Source organism: Dicentrarchus labrax, unplaced genomic scaffold (assembly GCF_905237075.1).
Source record: "Dicentrarchus labrax unplaced genomic scaffold, dlabrax2021, whole genome shotgun sequence".
Taxonomy (NCBI): domain Eukaryota; kingdom Metazoa; phylum Chordata; class Actinopteri; family Moronidae; genus Dicentrarchus; species Dicentrarchus labrax.
The window spans coordinates 4,022,271-4,041,041 of NW_026136721.1; the positions used below are offsets into that span (position 1 = coordinate 4,022,271).

Here is an 18,771-nt window from a genome sequence, read left to right on the forward strand (position 1 = left end):
TATTGTTTTTGAAGTTAACATTATTTGTAGAAAGTTGGATTTTTAAGTCTCACTTTTAAATGTGTTTTTAGACAATATTTGTATTGCTCATATTGTAACAACTACAAAGGGAAACATGGAACCAGTATCAGTTCTCCTTCATAGCTTTCGTATTTCATTTCTCAGTATGGACATTAAAAAGGTCTTAAATTAAAGGTTCATGGTTCAAGCTTGTTTATTGTCATTTAAACATAAAGAGTATATGGAAATGAAATGTTGTTTCTTGCAACCCAAGGTGCAACTATACAAATACTCAAAAATACACCAGAAAAATACAGTACAATAATCATGGACATTCGTACATTCAGCACAAATTGCTTTCATAATAGTCTTAAAGAGTCTTAAATAAAACCTGTTGAAACATGCAGAAACCCTGTGTTAGGCAAATTAAAATGGTAATTTGTGTACAATATAAAACCCAGTAAAGCCCCTGATAGAAGTCTTTCTGTCATCTAATATAACATATAACTTATGTTAATATTTTCCGCTGAGCATCAAGTATAGCCTCTGCTAATATAATATATATAGTTGGTAGAGAGTATTGCATTATTATGTTGTTCTTGACACTGCACATGAAGATAAACAGACCTTTATTACGGTTAAAATTCCTAAGGATGTTAATGGAATCTTATCTCATTTGAAAGATATGCCTATAATCAAATAAGCAAATAGTCAAACAGATGATGAATTTTAGACGAGTCAGTTATTAGAGTCCTTTGAAATGACAATGTCTGGGCTTTTCTTATATCTGGAGAACAAATAAAGCATTGAGACGGGGCCTAATAGACAGAGAGGGAGCTGGTTTAAAGACGAAGCGCCTTGCACGCTGGCTGAGATTGAGGAGCTGATGAAAACACAGGTTCAGCTGCTCGAGTGCAGAGGTTTGAGGCTGAGGCTCAATGGCCGGCAGCCTGCATGTTTGTTCAGGGTATTAATGCTTTGTTTGGCTGGGAGTGGCTAATAATAGCCAGGACTGAGACGCAGGATGGTGTTCTCACAAGGTCACACCAGACTGAAATCTCAATGCTTTTTAGTTAGCAGCTTCACACTCAGCAGCGCTTTAGACACACCGATGTCCCTGCTATGTGTAGCAGTTGCACAGCCAGTACAGGCTGTCCTTATTGATTGATATTATTAAAGGAAAGTTTGTCATTTTGAGAAATACGCTTTTTAGGCGAGAACTAGAGGAGAAGATTGATACCACTCACATATGTCTGTTTAATATAAACCCACCAGCTGGTTAGCTTATAGGACAAAGCCTGGAAACAGATGTAAACATGTAGTCTGGTTCTGTCCAGCAGTAACAAAGGCTTCCTGTTACTCTGATAATGTTAATTTATTACAGCAATCATGATCTCAGTGTTAAACTGGAATCATTGACACACTTTGATACCTTTTCACTAAAACAATTTCTCTATGTAACAGATCCAAGACAAAAAAATACAATTTTCAATCATATCGCATCAGTAATATTTTTTTTTTAAATGTAAAACAATACCAAGCCCTTCATGTCAGGAGCTCCCCAGTAGAGCACATACCACAAATCAAGTCGTTGCCGCAGTGTCCCAGGGTCAAATCCAGCCCAGGTTCTCTCTCTCTCTCTCTCTCTCTCTCTCTCTCTCTCTCTCTCTCTCTCTCTCTCTCTCTCTCTCTCTCTCTCTCTCTCTTTCTCCCTGCCTTTCCCTTCACTCGTTTCTGTTACTATCCAAATAAAACCACAAGAAAAAAAAAAATACAAATATGTTTGTATATACACACACACATTTTTTCAATATATATATAAATAAATGTGTACACATATATACTATATGTGGTTGGTCATTAACAGTGATGCATTTTTTCTGTCTTTGTTTAGAATGTAATACTTTAAACATACAGATATATGGAAAAGATTAAAGTTATGTCTGCTGCGTGGTATTAACCTTTTAGAATTGCAAGTGGAGAACATAATGACACAGATATAAGAAAATAGAATGACAAAGCACAGCCTCAGACATACTGAACTCCTCTAGTACAGTATCTCTTTTTATTTTTATCATTGATTAAGCTTTAGTATTTTCATTAGCTGTCAGAAATGTATGAAAAATCATGTGTTTCTTAAACACATTATTTAAATTAGCCTATTTTGTCCAACCAGAACAGAGAAAAGCCTCACATTTGGAGAAGCTGGAACCAGAGAATATTTTTATAAATAACTTTATTTAGTTTAACTTTATTAATCATATAGTTATTGGAATAGTTGGCAATTAATTTTCTGCCAGTCAGTTCGTTTATCAACTGAACCCATATTACTAATTGCAAATACAATAACAAGCAAAGAAACTTGTTTGTGTGGATTTACATGTGTAGAATCATTTATCATTTATTCTTCATTAAATTGTTCATGTCTTCTCAAAACACCCCCTCATTATAACTGATTCATTTATACTATGTGAGTGGTGTATGTGGGTGTCAACAACACTGTCTTGGTGTTTAGTTAAGGATCGGTAAAAGTGTGGAAGTGTTTATTTGTGAAAAGTTGGGACAAGTATATAGGAATATAGGGTTTTTCTAACACCACTTGGCTAGTCCAGAGAGCATAATGATTCTTTTCCTGCTCTGCTGAACTTGATCCCTGTGCCTGGAGCAACACACTTCCTACTTGTTGACTTTTTCTTGTAAGAGCTTCAGGCTGAGACATGAAAACCCAAGGGCCCACTTTTATTTTGTGTTTTTTTTTTTTTGCCTACTTTATTTTCCCCCCAAAAGAATGAGATGCAGAAAGAAGCAGCAATGGATGTAAATGTAATTCTGATTATTTTACCTTCTACTTGTGGTCATATAAAAGTTTCCCATGCTGTCTGCACATGTGGAAAGTATTTTTGGCATGTACCCAGTTTTTTTAAAACACTGTCGCTAACTTTCATTATTCCAAAATAGCAACTTCTATGACTGAGAGTCACATAAACAGAATGCTGTACAGTAACTGCAGTGTAACACCTCCATATGCTGGAAATCTGCATAGAAAAACAACCTTAACAAGGGACTCTTCTACTTAAAGCTGTTCCAGTTGTTGGGCAAATGCCCTGGCAATCACTGTTTATTTTGACAAGCAATCCAATATCCAAACTGACACTGTATGGAATTAGAGTCCTGTTTCCTGTGAAAAATATAAACCATGGGACATACATAGGGTTTGGTGCAGAGAAAATGGATTCCTCATAACTGTGGCAACAGGTTCGACCATAAAAATCAAATTGGCCCAATTGACCTTGCATGCTCCACCTGCAATTATAAAAGATTGTAAGCAGATGCCTAAACGTCCTTATTTCTTATTCTGGGGAACATATGGTGCAGTGTTTGACTTGAACTTTTTATGTCCAGTGGAAGGTATGTTATACTCCAGAGCCCTCAGCCCTTCTGTGTGATGCTGACTCCCAACGCAGGGAAGGGACATGCAAGGTCCAAACGCTGCAGACTACACCAACCTGTCAGAAAGCAGTTTAATCTGCTTAAATCCAAAGCCTGTATTTAATATGAGAAGGGAAAACTTAAAGTTAAGTTAAAGGTCCAGTGTGTAACCTTTAGGATCTATTGGCAGAAATATATTAATATTTATAGGTATGTGTGAGTAAGTGTAGAATCACCTGAAAATAAGAATTGTTGTGTTTTTGTTACCATAGGATGAGACAGTGGGGTCGCCTTCCATGGAGTCCGCCATGTTGAACCGCCATGATTCTAAAGTATGAGCTACCTTTAGAAGGGACAAACCAAATACTGGCTCAACATAGGAACGTTCACGTTTTACATGCCTTTCGTGGCCACCGTAGTTTCTCCTTCATGTTTGGAATGGGATGGTGAAGCCAGAGAGTTGCTATCTGCATCTACTAGATACCACTAACCTTTGCCATCTATTATCAAGTGCCATATCAAAGGGCAAAAAGTAATGTACCAGGCCCATAAGCAACCATGGCTCATTCACATTCTTTCTATAAATGAATATGAATATAAATATATATATTATATAATATGTTATTATAGGGATGGTTTTCACCGGAGAACCACCTGTCTCACTCGAGCTCTTATATAATATATAACGAGAGGCTACTGACAAGTCCATGTCTTGTCCATATACTGAGTTCAGTTGTATGCCACACAACAAACCCTGTTTCCTAATTAAACAATGAGACTAACATTATGGTGAACACTGCATCCTGCTGTAGGGCTCACATGAAAAGAACTGTGTTTTTACAAGGACACCAGTCAAACACACTGTTTAGAATAATCACATCTGAAAAGGATCACTGTGAAATAAACCTATGCACATTCTGTTTAGTTGACATATGAAATAAAGTTACAATTGTAACTTCTTGAGCAGCCTTTGTTTTTTCTACTTGTAGTAAGTTAACATCTTTCAAATGCTTTTTCCTCAAACAATATTTAAAAATATTAAATGTATAATTTATAACAGATAGTCAGACTGCCAGAACAGGGACCATTTCTGACCCACTATCCCCCTAAATATCCCCCCATGACATGATGTCAAAACTAATATAATCTGACCTTCTAGTTGTTTCCTATCAATTTAAACTACCCCTTCATATAAAATTCAAATAAAAACGCAATTCTATCTTAACAAAACATATTTAACTTCGTGTAACATGAAAGGTCAAATGCATGCAACAGGTTAATAAGAAGAGAGCAGGTTTCGTACCTTCATTTGTTGTTTGCTGGCAAAGACCCCTGATTTATAACATGATAAATGCAATGGAAGAATGAAAGGTTCTTAGATTTGGAATTGCACTGATTAGAACATTTTGCTTCAGAAACAATTTGGGATGAACTTGTCTGAATGCATTGTCTCTTACTTCTTTGCATTTGTAAAAAACAGTTTCATTAGCAGGGGCCCTGTACCTTTTATTATTTAGAAATGTGACCAATAATTGTATATTCAGATTGACTGTTTCTCTCTAAACTGTTTCTCAGGCTGCTGAAGAAGAACCAAAGAAATTATTCTAGATTTGGTACTTCCTCCATTTTTTTTTTACATACATTTAGCATAGTTCTAATTTACTCTGCAGTCGGTATTAGTGCATCTACATGCTAGCCTGGCAGTGAAGAGCATGTTTTCTGTCCGCCAGTATGGCAGCTTTTGGAGACTGTGAAATAAACTGTAGGACGTCCATGAGAGGAGGAGACTTGCTTTGTTTGAAAAACTGAAAGAAACTGGACATTTCAAGGTGTGCAGACAGTATAAGGGATGATTGTGTGTTGCTGTCCAGAACCTCTGCCAAAGAAGGCAGGCCTTGTCCAGACAAGCAAAGCAAGGTCATTCATTGGTGCCTCAGCTGCCCTGTGGTAATGGAGCAGCCCTCTCTCATTGATCACTTCCAATAGTGCTATTTGGAAATGATAATTTCTGCTGTCCCTCAGTAAACAGGATTAGCTCAATTAATCACATTTACAGATTAGTTTGTCCTCTCTTATTGATCATTCCTTTGATGCTTCTGAATGATCAATACAAACACGCTTATGCACGGCAAATCCTGTTTCAAAAATGAGAATCGATGGCAGAAATAATCTTTTAATCTGAGATATTTTAATCTGGGAAGTGAGAGGGTTTTTGGGGGGGCGGGGGATAAATGGCTTTCAGAAAAATTATATTTTAACTGACCATATCAAATCCACCAATTTAAGTACTAAGATTATGTGTATATATAAGGAAATGTAAAGGTAGAACCTCTACTGGATGAGTAGCTTTACACCCCTGTGAATATAATCCGCCTTTATTTCCGAAGTGACCGGTCATTAGCCTTGCTTGTTGCTGTGTTTGAGAAAGTGACATGCCCATAGCTCATGATGGCAGGTCCTCCTCCACCTTTTTTTTCTCACAGATGACTCGGCTGTTAGGCGTTTATCCTCCTGACCTGCTGTATCTGGAAGGGTGACCCCTGTGGCTTAGCTGCCCTCTAAAACAAAGACTTCTGAGCAGGGATTTAGAGGCCCATGGTCTTCCTCAGGAGGACAATAGCTCCTCTCTCTATCGTCAAATACGCTACTTTGTACGTCTTTGTTCTGGTCTTGTTGGAATGAGTAGATGACAATGGTCACAGAGTGATCTGAGGAGATGAAATGGATCTCAGTAGTGAGAGTAACACCGCAGAGGGTCCACATTTTCTCTGTCTGTTTCTGTCCACGTGTCTCTGTCTGGCACCTTCTTTCTCAAATAACCTGCTTTTTTCCTATTGCACAGCTGCACACTTTGCTTTAACTAGATAATTGTTTTATTTAAAGCCCTAAATAAAACTTCTGATATTGGTAGTTTTAAACAAGCCTCCAGGTTACCCAAACGTATCTGTGAGGGAAAACAAAGGTGAACTGAGCAGAAACCTGGTGCAGTCAAAAAATACACATAACACTAGTAATTTTCAGAACTAGTCATTTATGAATACTACAGCACTAAGGTACACATCAGTTAACTATTATACAGTATAATACAATCAGTGATAAAAAGCATTTTGGGTGGCTGCCAACTTACTTTTCACAACTCCCTATTATACTGTAGGTTCTGATTCAAAACTATTAAGATGATAAGTTTGAAATACTAATATGATATGTATGTCCACCTCCTGAAATTAACGTGATGCGATCAACCTGACATTTTCAGTTGAGACGACTCCTCTCTCTGTTGGTCTTGTTGGACTGCAAAAACATGTGAACACACTGTCTGCACATTATATATTTATGTATACATATATATATATATATATATATATATATATATATATATGGATGGATGGATGGATGGATGGATGGATGGATGGATAGATAGATATACTTTATTGATCCCAAGCTGGGAAATTGCAGTGTAGCAGCAGCATTATACACAGTAACATCAAAAAAGCAATATAAAATGCAATATAAAAAAATTTATAGAGAATGTATAAATAAGCGGTCTAATTGTAGTGCAAAGTAAAAATATAAGGTGCAGTGAACAGATAATGTAAAAACATATAAGGTGCTTGGAGACTGTATTATTATGGACAGAGTTTTAGCTGTTATTTTACAGGGCATGTGGCAGGAAAGATTTCCAGTATCTGTCCCTTCGACAGCGGAGCTGGAGCAGCCTGTGAGAGAAGGTGCTCTGCTGTCTGACCATTGTGTGTTGGAGAGGGTGCTGATCATTGTCTATGATGGATAACAGTTTATTCAGCGTTCTCCTCTCCACCACGGACTCAAAAGACTCCAGCCTGAGACCAAGTACAGAGCCAGCCTTCTTGATGATTTTATCAAGTCTGTTGGTGTCACTGGCTCTGATGCTGCTGCCCCAACACACAGCAGCAAAGAAAATGGCGCTGGAAACAACAGACTGGTAGAAGATCTCCAACATCTTGCTGCACACGTTGAAGGATCTCAGCTTCCTCAGGAAATAGAGTCTGCTCATCCCCTTCTTGTACACAGCCTCGGTGTTAGATTTCCAGTCCAGTCTGTTGTCGATCACCACTCCCAAGTATTTGTAGTCCTCCACCACCTCCCCCCTGATCCGTAGTGGCTGTGAAGGCATCCTCTTCTTCCTACCGAAGTCGATCACCATCTCTCTGGTCTTGTTGACATTCAGACTCAGGTGATTCTGTTCGGACTACTCTACAAAGTTGTCTACCAGTGTCCTCTACTCACCCTCATCTCCCCCTCTTATACACCCGACAACAGCTGAGTCATCAGAAAACTTTGGTGGCATGACTCAGAGTTGTACTGGAAGTCAGTGGTGTATAAGGTGAAGAGGAAGGGAGAAAGCACAGTTCCCTGTGGAGCTCCTGTATCACTGACCACCACGTCAGACAGGACACTGCCCAGACGGACAAACTGTGGCCTGTAGTCAGTAATCCAGGAGATCATAGTGTCGTCAACACCCACCACCCGCAGCTTCTCACCCATCAGCAGAGGCTAAATGGTGTTGAAAGCACTGGAGAAATCAAAGAATGTGATCCTCACAGTGCCTCCCCCACCATCCAGATGCACATGGGCTCGTTGCAGCAGGTAGATGACAGCATCATCGACTCCTAAATGGGTCTGATAGGCAAATTGCAAAGGGTCCAGAAACGTCCTCAGATATAGATATACAGTCCTGCTCACCATTATTGGCACCCCTTCATTTTTTGCATAACCTCTACAATATCTTCAGAAATAAATAGAAATATACCAAATTTATATCATCAGGATCTTTTAAGTGGAGGTCCAAAGTAATTTAACAAAGAAAATTGTTTTCTCAACTTACATATTGTAATTTCAAAGAAGAAACAGAAAAAACAGCATGTGCAGCAATAATGGCACCCTTCTTTAATATTTGGTTGCACACCTGTTGGCAGTGATGACAGCCTCAAAATGTTTCTATAAGCTTCTTGCACTTCTCAGCTGGTATTTTCTCCCACTCTGTCTTTGTAAATTGTTCAAGCTCTTGAACGTTTGCAGGTTTCTTTTGCCCAATGGCAGATTTCAGCTCATACCAAAGATTTTCAATCGGATTGAGATCAGGACTCATTGCTGGCCATTTTAAAACAGGCCATTTTTTCCTTTTCAACCATTCCTGCATGCGTTTGGATGTGTGCTTTGGGTCTTTGTCTTGCTGGAGGACCCATGATCTTCAACTCAAACCAAGTTTTCTTACACTGGGTAGGACATTTCACTCTAAAATCTCTTGATAATTCTCTGTTTTCATGATTCCTGTGATACGGTCAAGGCCTCCAGTCCGATGCAGCAAGCAGCCCCACAGCATTATGGATCCTCCTTGCTAACTGTTGGTAGGGTGTTCTTTTCCTTGTAGGCTTCATTGCGCCGTCTGTAAACAAACTGTTGGTGTGCATTGCCAAAAAGCTCTATTTTTGTTTCACCTGTCCACAGAACATTTTCCCAGAAGGATTGTGGTTTGTCCAGGTACTCTTTGGCATAGATTAGTCTTTCCTTTTTATGTCTTTTCCTCAGCAATTATGTCTTCCTTGGCCTTCGCCCATGAAGCCCTGTTTGGTTTAGTGTGCGGCGTATGGTAGTTGTTGAAACCATGACCCCAGACTGTTCCAGGTTGGCCTTCAGGTCTTTGGATGTTTGACGTGGTGTTTTGTCCACCTTTCGCACCAACCTTCGAAGACTTCTCTCATCAATTTTTCTCTTCCCCCTACGTCTAGGGCGGTTCTTGACAGTTCCATGCTTGGCATACTTCGTAATAACATTATGCACTGTTGAAACAGGGATACCAAGGTCTTTGGAGATGGCCTTATACCCTTTGGAGGTCTTGTGTTTGCTAATTATCGCACTTCTGATGTCTTCAGAAAACTTCTTTGTCTTCACCATTGTGACAAAGGAACAGGGGATAAGAGATGGCTTTTTAAAACACGGAAGTCATCATTCATTGGCTAATTCATGTCACATGGGCACAGACAATTCTCATTTGTGATTTACCATAGGTGAGTCACAATGTGTTTCCATACTGATTTACAGCAAAGGGTGCCAATACCAGTGACACAGCAAGCTTTAAGTTTTTCTATTTTTTCCTCCCATAGTTTATTGTTTTAAATTGTTGTTTATCATTTGCTCTTTTGTATCAAACACGAGTTCTCTATAGAACAGAAATGTTTCACTTGATTAATTTTTTTCAGAAGATATTCCACTTAAACTTCATGGGTGCCAATAATGGTGAGCAGGACTGTATATAGATTTAGAACATAAATATAGCAGCCAACAACTAGTCTCTATGTAAAGATATAGTGAAGTCATGGTGTCTCTCTCCCTCTGCCTGTGTTGTATCGCAGCCTCTCTGTGGTTTGTTTCCATAGCCGGTCTGCTCCGACTGAAACTGCTGTTTTTATCATCTACCTCGATGAATTAAGGATTGATTTCCACCAAACCAGAGTTGGTTATTGTTGGAACAGTGGAAAGACTAATAAAGATTAAGTTAATGTTACGATGATATGTAACGTAAAATTCCAGTTTTTTTCTATGGAGTCTGGTGGTGAGTGATATTGAGTTTGATTTTATTTCTGTTTGGTTTATTTTGTCTGAGATTGTGGTGATCTAGTGCAATATCCAGTGGCTCCATATCCAGTGGTGAATTTTGTATAAATAACCTTCAAATTGTATTTTTGTTCACACACTAAAGAGTTATTTCCACATGGGTTTTCTATCAGTTATCAAATTATAGTATGCACCAAAGTAATTACTGACATCTCTGAACACAGTGGCATTGTTGAACTGAATTGAATTTGAACTGATTTTTTTTTTAAATAGGTCCAAAAGTAAGCATAGCAAAAAGTCAGTGGGTCTTTAAAATGTGATGGTGAGATGAAGAATATTTTGAGTAATAATTTTACCATTGTCCTTTTGTTTTCGCTTTTACATTTTTAAACTAACTTGGAGGTTTGATCCCTGGCTGCTTGTGTTTCTTATGCCCATGCACTATATTCATCTGTCATATCACTTGTAACATACAGAAAAAAGCCTTTAAAGTGGATGGGAGTTAAGAGAAATGCGTGTTATATCAGTAATATCACCTGAGCTGTTTTAGTCAGGACAGTTGGTTATTTGAACAGATTGCATATGACAGTCCAGTCCAGAATCCATAATGTAATGGCTTTACCACGTTAAACGTGGTGATGATTGCTGTTGATGCTATTATTGACAGGATCAGATCCGATGGGGGGGGGGAATCAGCAATGAGCATCTTAAAACTCCTGATGCAGAAATCCATCTACTTCTGTAGTTCAGGCCCTTATAAATTGAATGGGGTACATTTCCAAATAAAGTCCCAGCTCCATCCTGTCCCCCCTCACTCAGTGCAGACAGTACTGTGATATCAGAAGAGGCAGTCAGCACTGGACTTACTTGTCTTGTTAGGTCCAGCTTTTCTGATTTAAAGCTCATTTCTAAAGCTTGAGAACTCAAGAGAGCCAGCTGGGCTCCTGGTTTTGTTCTCTGTGGAAGTTGATTGTTGGCAGAGACCTCTCAGTCACGGATCAGGCTGATTCTCTGGTGGTCCTGCCAAACAGCAGCATCCCCCAGTTACAACCCCAGCAGGGACTAACCACCTCCTAACCAGCCTCACCGTCAGCAGGGTCATGCTCCAGCTAACATAGCTTCCACTGAGCTCTCACACAGTCAGTGCTGTACTGAGTTCCACCCCTCACACAATGTGATGAACACATTGTGTGTGTTTATCAATTCATATTTAAATATTTGATGTTCTAATATGAGGATTTATAATAATTGAATGATAATTCAATCAAAAACAAAATCTTTTTTTCTTGTCATTCTCCGTTTTCTGCATATGTAATCAGCTATTAACATTCTGTTTTCAAGATGACTTCTTTCCATGATGCTTTAAGGCAATGGGTTTCTTTTTTTTTCATTAGTGAGTACATGTTGGCAGTTACTTGGCTGCAGAAACGTTTTACAAAATGTCCAGTGTAATCATCTTCAGTCTAGTGAACAAATTCCTGAGGCTGTGAACTATTTTCAGAAAGTAATTTTTTTTTACATTCCCTACATGTTTTCATTTTCCCCAGCTATAAACGTCTGGCTGATTTTTTTTAAGTATTTATTGAGGATTTTCTCATTTTTTACAGAAGGCAACAAAACACACAAGAGGCACATGTATGGATAGGAAGATAAATAAAAAAATTTAAAAAAAGATAAATAACACAAATAATAACAATAATATATAATAATAATAATAATAATAAAAAAATAATAATACACATTGGCCTATTTGTAGAGGTATCTTAGGCTTCAATATATCAGTCCATGAAAAGACATTTCACCATCAGCATAAAAGGAGAATTTAATGAATACACAAAAGAAAAGAATAGAAAAGAAAAAATGTATTCAGCTTGTCATCAAACCAGCCATCTACATCCATATTGTTCTCTCAAGGAAGTTATAAAAGATGTCCCAAATCTTCTAAAACTTATCAAGCCTCTCTTTTGCAGTGTAACTGATCTTTTCCAAAGCCATGTAAAATGTCATTCCCTTTAGCCATTGTGAAGTGGCACAGGGTGTATCTGATTTCCATGAGGAAGCTATACATCGCTTGGCTTCCAAAAAGCAAATATTAAGTAGAGATCTTTCTTTGTTCGAGGTGTTAAAGCCATCTGGGTAAAGGTTTAATAAACATAATTTAGAATTGATAGGCACATCCTCACCAATGATTTGTCTTGCTAAATATAAGATTTTTCTCCAGAATGTGAGTATCTGTGGGCATTCCCACATACAGTGAAAGAGTGTCCCCTTTTGGTCTTTGCATTTGAGGCAGGTATCAGGTATGTTGGGATTAAAGTGGTGCAACTTAGATGGTGTTATATATAGTCTACTTATCCATTTATATTGTAATAATTTGGAATTTATATTTATTGATTGAGTTTGAGCTAGAGAGCATGCTTCTGACCACTCCTTCTCTGTTAAGTTATGCAGATCTGTCCTCCATGCTTTTAGTGTGTTTTGTGAAGATTCTTTAGACTTGCTTTCAAAGCGCTTGTACAGTAAGGAAATCTGTCCCCTGGAGTATAAAAATTTCAAGGTATAATCTTCCAAAGTGGATCTGGGGGGGAGTGTCAAACTATTACTTTGTCTGGACAAGATAAAGCTTCTAAGTTGCAAATATTTAAATAAATGTTTTCCAGGAATCCCATACCAGGTTTTAAGTTCCTCAAATGAACAAAAAAATTGCAAAGGTCAGCTATAAGTTTGTAAAAAGCTTTTTAAGTAAGTGAAAAAACGAAGGTGGAGGAGCCAAAGGAATAGATTGAAAAAGATTTAAAAACTTTGGTAAAATTCCCCTCTTCAGAACATTTATGCACCCCATCATAGAATTAAATTTGTCCACCTATTAATAAGGTGTGTAACCTTATCTGTCAAGGTGTTATAATTGCTTGATACAATTCTTTCAATAGTAGGGGCAATGTTAACTCCTAAGTAGGAGAAACCTTCTTGTGAAACCAGAAGAAGAGTATGAATCGGAGGAGCTTGTCTCTCCTTTTTATCTAGGAAGAGTATTACTGATTTTGAGTAGTTTATTTTGTAACCTGCAAACATCCCAAAATAGTCTGTAAGGTCAAGTATAGTGGGTAGAGTCCGCTTTAGATTGGAGCAAACCAAATAATATCGTCAGCATACAGAGCAATGCGATGCAGCATTTCCTATTCTTATGCCTTTATAGTTGGTACTCTTATGGACTGCCATGGCCAGTGGTTAAATTGCTAATGTGAATTACAAGGGGGAGAGGGGGCAGCCCTGTCTTGTTCCCCTGTGTAATTTAAATCTGGCTGATTTTTATTTATTTTATTATAAAAATTACCTACTGCAACATTCTTAAGTAATTTTTCATCTCTTAAAAATAATATAATATGAACATTGAAAGAGGTTTTGTTCGGTTGTAATCATTCCTCTGGCTCACAAAGACAATAAAAAAAATGTTATGTCAGTGAGTTTAACAAATCAAGAGGGTATCTTCCAAAGTTAAGGCAATTTTAGTATACAATTTCCTCTTCTTGTTACTATGCTTTATTATGGTCCTTGGAAGATATTAACTTTGTAGCAGTTTGTATCAGTTTTTGAATGCATTTTGCACAGAAGGTGTTCTGAGGATTTTGTCTCCCATCTCTTTCATTGGAAGGGCACTAGGGAGGTGCAGTGTAAACACAGGGAGGTGCAGATTAATCTGTGCTCCATTGAAGTCCATTAGAATTAAAACTAGGCGATACAACACATATCACAATCCAGGGGTTATGATTCAATATATTGCGATACTGTAATCAAAGAGATATATTGTGATTTTTTTTTAAATCTAATTTTAGGAAAACTTTCATAGTATAAAGAACACACCACCATATGCAGAAAATCTGAGTTAAAAAGAAAAATACTTGCAACCAGAATAGTGGGATCTGCATTATCACAGTCCCCCTTTTCCAGTATACCATACTTTTTGCTTATTGCTTATTTTTGCTATTTGCTTAATATTTTCAGCTGTCTTGCCTTCACCAGGGCCGTGGTTAGTATGAACAGGAGGAATAACCTGTTTTCACTGTACATATGGGCACCTGACAATTGTTTTAAGACAGGCGTGAAAAATTGTGAGCCTATCCTGCAAGTTATATAGCTTTTCACACTCAGTCGCACTAATCACCTGTACTTAACCTGCCTAAAGGCTTATACACTCGTTGCTAATTTAGTCTTCAGTCTGAAGATAACAGCCTGTCACATCAAAATACCCTGAGTTCAGAATCTAGATTGAGCTATCCATCTATCCCTTCTATAAACAGTTCTTCAAGAAGTCTGTTACAAAGCTCTTTCTGGCCAGAGTTGGGGCACCCTGCACTTAAGCTGATTTACCACTGACTAACTTTGCATTACAATAGCAGAAAGGGCCTACTCTCTTGCTCTGGCAGCTTCACAATCTTTGTTCGCTAGCCAATCGAGGGCTGTTGCCTTGGGTCACTGGATCAGCTTTAATTGCATTTGGAGATGAGAGAACGTGCAAACATTTTCTTTTTGGTTTCTGGTAGGAACACAGCCCCCCGCTTTCAAATCAGCATTTTTTGAAACGCTGACTGACACTCTGTGCTAATAATTACAGCCATGCAGGACGGTCATAGCAAAACAACTGCACTTTAAATTAACTTGCATTAACCTTATTAACCATCTTAAAAGCTGTAAGAAAGAGTGAAAGATTAATGTAGTGACCATCTTCACGGGCCATAATGAAAACATGTTTAGTCGGCTGTAGTTAATTAAAACTAATTCCATGAGTTTGCAAAACTGCTAAATTAAACTACTGCCTTCTGGTTATGATCTATGCATACTTCATGAATTATTTAGGCTTGACCAAGATTTGTTTCCGCAACAAAGAAGCACCATTCTCAATCATTTTGATGGCTGAAAGTATTTTGATTGCTCACTATCTTTTTTGCATTTTAGAAAGAGCGTCCTAAATCTTCTAGAGAAGCAACTAATTACATTTTTAGTATGCATAAATCTGCAGATTATTATTTGTCATTTATGTTTAATTCCTCATGTTTTTATTTCTTTAAATAATTTAGGTGGTCGGGGGACAGACACAGTATGGGATTTTGCGTGGAAGCGCAGAGAAATTAAATAATTTCCCCCTGGGATTATTAAAGTATTTCTGATTCTGATTCTGAAGTGTGTAAGACAGCAGCTCTGCTTCCTGGTCCCAACTCTGGACTGTCAGGTTTTAGAAATAAACGTAGTCATATTCGTAGATAAGAGAGCCACTCCATCCACAGTGGGATGGATGCCGTCGCTCCTAATCAGACCAGGTTTTCCCCAAAAAGGCTGCCAGTTATCTATGAAGCCCACATCGTTTTCTGGACACCACCTCGACAGCCAGTGGTGGAATGACGACAAGCCACTATGCATGTCATCACTGGTCACATTGGGCAGGGGTCCAGAGTGTGAAGAAAACTATGGAGTCCAACATTGTTTTTTGCATATCTACACACCGACTCCACATTAATTTTAGTGACTTCTGATTGGCGTTATAGGGCGTCATTACCGCTGACGTGAATAACTATTTTACTTTTACGTTTATCTTAAGTGATGGCATGTGGCAGGAAAGATTTCCTATATCTGTCCCTTCGACAGCGGAGCTGGAGCAGCCTGTGAGAGAAGGTGCTCTGCTGTCTGACCATTGTGTGTTGGAGAGGGTGCTGATCATTGTCTATGATGGATAACAGTTTATTCAGCGTTCTCCTCTCCACCACGGACTCAAAAGACTCCAGCCTGAGACCAAGTACAGAGCCAGCCATCTTGATGATTTTATCAAGTCTGTTGGTGTCACTGGCTCTCTGGTCTTGTTGACATTCAGCCTCAGGTGATTCTGTTCGGACTACTCTACAAAGTTGTCTACCAGTGTCCTCTACTCACCCTCATCTCCCCCTCTTATACACCCGACAACAGCTGAATCATCAGAAAACTTTGGTGGCATGACTCAGACTTGTACTGGAAGTCAGTGGTGTATAAGGTAAAGAGGAAGGGAGAAAGCACAGTTCCCTGTGGAGCTCCTGTATCACTGACCACCACGTCAGACAGGACACTGCCCAGACGGACAAACTGTGGCCTGCCTGTCAAGTAGTCAGTAATCCAGGAGATCATAGTGTCGTCAACACCCACCCGCAGCTTCTCACCCATCAGCAGAGGCTGAATGGTGTTGAAAGCACAGGAGAAATCAAAGAATGTGATCCTCACAGTGCCTCCCCCACCATCCAGATGCACATGGGCTTGTTGCAGCAGGTAGATGACAGCATCATCGACTCCTAAATGGGTCTGGCAAATTGCAAAGGGTCCAGAAACGTTCTCACCTGTGGCCTCAGCTGGGCTAAGACCAGTCTCTCCAGGACCTTCATCACATGCGATGTTAGGGCGACTGGTCTGTAGTCTGCCGGGTCGGATGGCCTCAACTTCTTGGGGACTGGGACAAAGCAGGAGGTCTTACACAACAACGGGACTTTCTCCTGACTCAGGCTCAGGTTGTACAGATGTCCGAGTACAGGAGACAGCTGGCTGGCACAGGTCTTCAGGATCCTGGGTGAGATGCCAGGAGGGGGGGCAGATGGAGAGGTGTTGTACAGGAGAATGTTGGGGGGAGGGTCGAGCCATTTGGGACAGTGTGAGTGTGTGGGGGTCTGGGGGTGTCGGAGGGGTAGCAGGAGGTGAGCTAAACCTGTTGAAAAACTGGTTATACTGATTAGCTCTATCCAGGCTCCCAGATGTCTGCCTGTCTTTCCCCTTCATCCCCGTGATGTGCTTCATTCCCACCCACACATCCCTCACACTGTTCTGTTGTTCCTGTAGTTGTCCTTGCACGTCGTCAGCATCTCTCGGAGTTCGTTCTGCTCTCTCCTCTGCTCCTCTCTGTCACCCGACCTGAAAGCCTTCTTCTTGTTATTTGCTTGTTATTGGAGAAGCAGTGAACGGTCCGGGCTGGCATGGTGGTGTCCTCACAGAATCTGATATAATCCGTAATGGAGTCGGTCATCTTATCGATGTCCTCCCCATGTGGCTCACAGAGTACATCCCAGTCTGTCAACTCGAAGTTGGGTTGAATATCTGAAACTGGGGCTTGATGACACCATTCCTGATGACATAGTCAAAGTATTCTGTCTCAGCAGAAATCTACTTGGAAGTGCTTCTCCCAGGAATGACTATAAATCACAAAATAAATCCACGTTCTAGGCAGAGGCAAAATCTGCTACCATATAGTATCAGTAGCATAACCGGTGTACAGACGGCTATCACCTGTGAATGCCAGGCGTCAGGCACATGGTCAGGGGCTAAGGGAGTTGGCAACGATAGATACTGCTTTTCTACCTTCTACTCTTTCAAATTTCTATTAATCAGGACACTAAGCTTCTCTCGAGGCCTGGGGACCCACTCCATCAACAGGTTGACATGTAGGACCTGAGTGGGGTGACCCCTACCTGCTGGTACCTTACCGGTTGTATAGCAACCGGTGCCATATTGGCACTGGGCTTCGGTACCCAACCCTATAGAGGATGTGGTGGTACCTGTCCACAAAGCCTGGCGTTTGCCCATCAAGTAACATAATTGAAAAGTATTCTTACATATGTGTTCCTGTGGTCCAGGTGGGAGAGGGCAGTGTGGAGTGCTAGGTCGTTGTTGTCATCCATTGATCTGTTTGGCCTGTATGCAAATTGTAGTGGGTCAGGAAGAGAGCAGGTTTTGACTAACTGCTCAAACACTTCCTGATGGTGAAGGTGAGTGCAGTAGTTGTCCAGGCAGAGGGCTTTAGCCTTTTTGGGAACAGGCATAATGGTGGTCTTTTTGAAACGTGGGGACTGAGCACTGAGAGGTTGAAAATTCTTTGAAGACATCCACCAGTTGATCTACACACGACTTGAGAGCTCAACCGATGTGCACCATCAGGAGCATTTTGTGGTTCAGTATCTTGCTTAGCCTTGGAACCTTCTGATTAGTGGATGACCCGCTCTACCTCTGAGCGACAGCCGCCCACAAGCCCAAGTTGCATGCATTAGTCTGCTTTTCACGGTTTATCACCCACTTCCCCGTTAACCCTGTGTTCTGTGTTCATTCTTGTCTCCATTCAGTCTGACTCTGCACTTACCAAAGGATGTGGGGTTAATAGCAGTATCTGCTCGACAAAGCCAGGGCAGAGGTCAGTGCTCCAGCATACTGTAAACTTGTATATGCAACATTCACACAAACCTAAAATGTATTGACGTACTGAAGTTTCAGTTGCATGCACTTTTGTTTTTATTGATCTTATTTGTCAAATGTATGTCATAAGTGTTGCGCCCCCTTGTATGTTTGTTGCTGCTGCAGGTCGGGGCAGGAATGCCTGGCTCAGCCCTCTGGGTTGTGCCATGTTCACTCTGGCGGTCCAGGTTGAGCTGAGCTCCAGGCTCGGACAGAGGATTCCCTTCCTGCAGCATCTGGCTGCTCTGGCAGTAGTGGAGGGTGTTCGCACACTTCCTGGATACCAGGTACCATATTATCAGACTGTGTTAGCCTTCACATATTTTGTAAGTTTGCCCATACAATGTCCATCTGAATATACCCTAAACATTAAAATAGTTGTCTGTAGTAGCACAATATCATATTGTATCACCGGCATATTGTATCACAAAGCAATCATTTGTTAAAGGCCATTGCATTAGGTATTAATTTAAAATGTCTTATGTTATAGATTGATGATGTCTGAACATATTTCAT

At 39.9% G+C, this 18,771-nt stretch overlaps 1 protein-coding gene across 4 annotated transcripts in view; it reads left to right on the forward strand.

The window, feature by feature from the left end:
- hlcs (holocarboxylase synthetase (biotin-(proprionyl-CoA-carboxylase (ATP-hydrolysing)) ligase)) overlaps positions 1 to 18,771 on the forward strand; it is a 65,346-nt gene that overhangs the window by 23,101 nt on the left and 23,474 nt on the right. For all 4 annotated transcript variants that reach the window (XM_051386386.1, XM_051386388.1, XM_051386385.1 and 1 more), the window contains 2 exons: positions 18,147 to 18,214; positions 18,382 to 18,542. In XM_051386386.1, the coding sequence (XP_051242346.1) occupies positions 18,147 to 18,214; positions 18,382 to 18,542 (229 nt within the window). The remainder of the gene's footprint in view (positions 1 to 18,146; positions 18,215 to 18,381; positions 18,543 to 18,771) is intronic.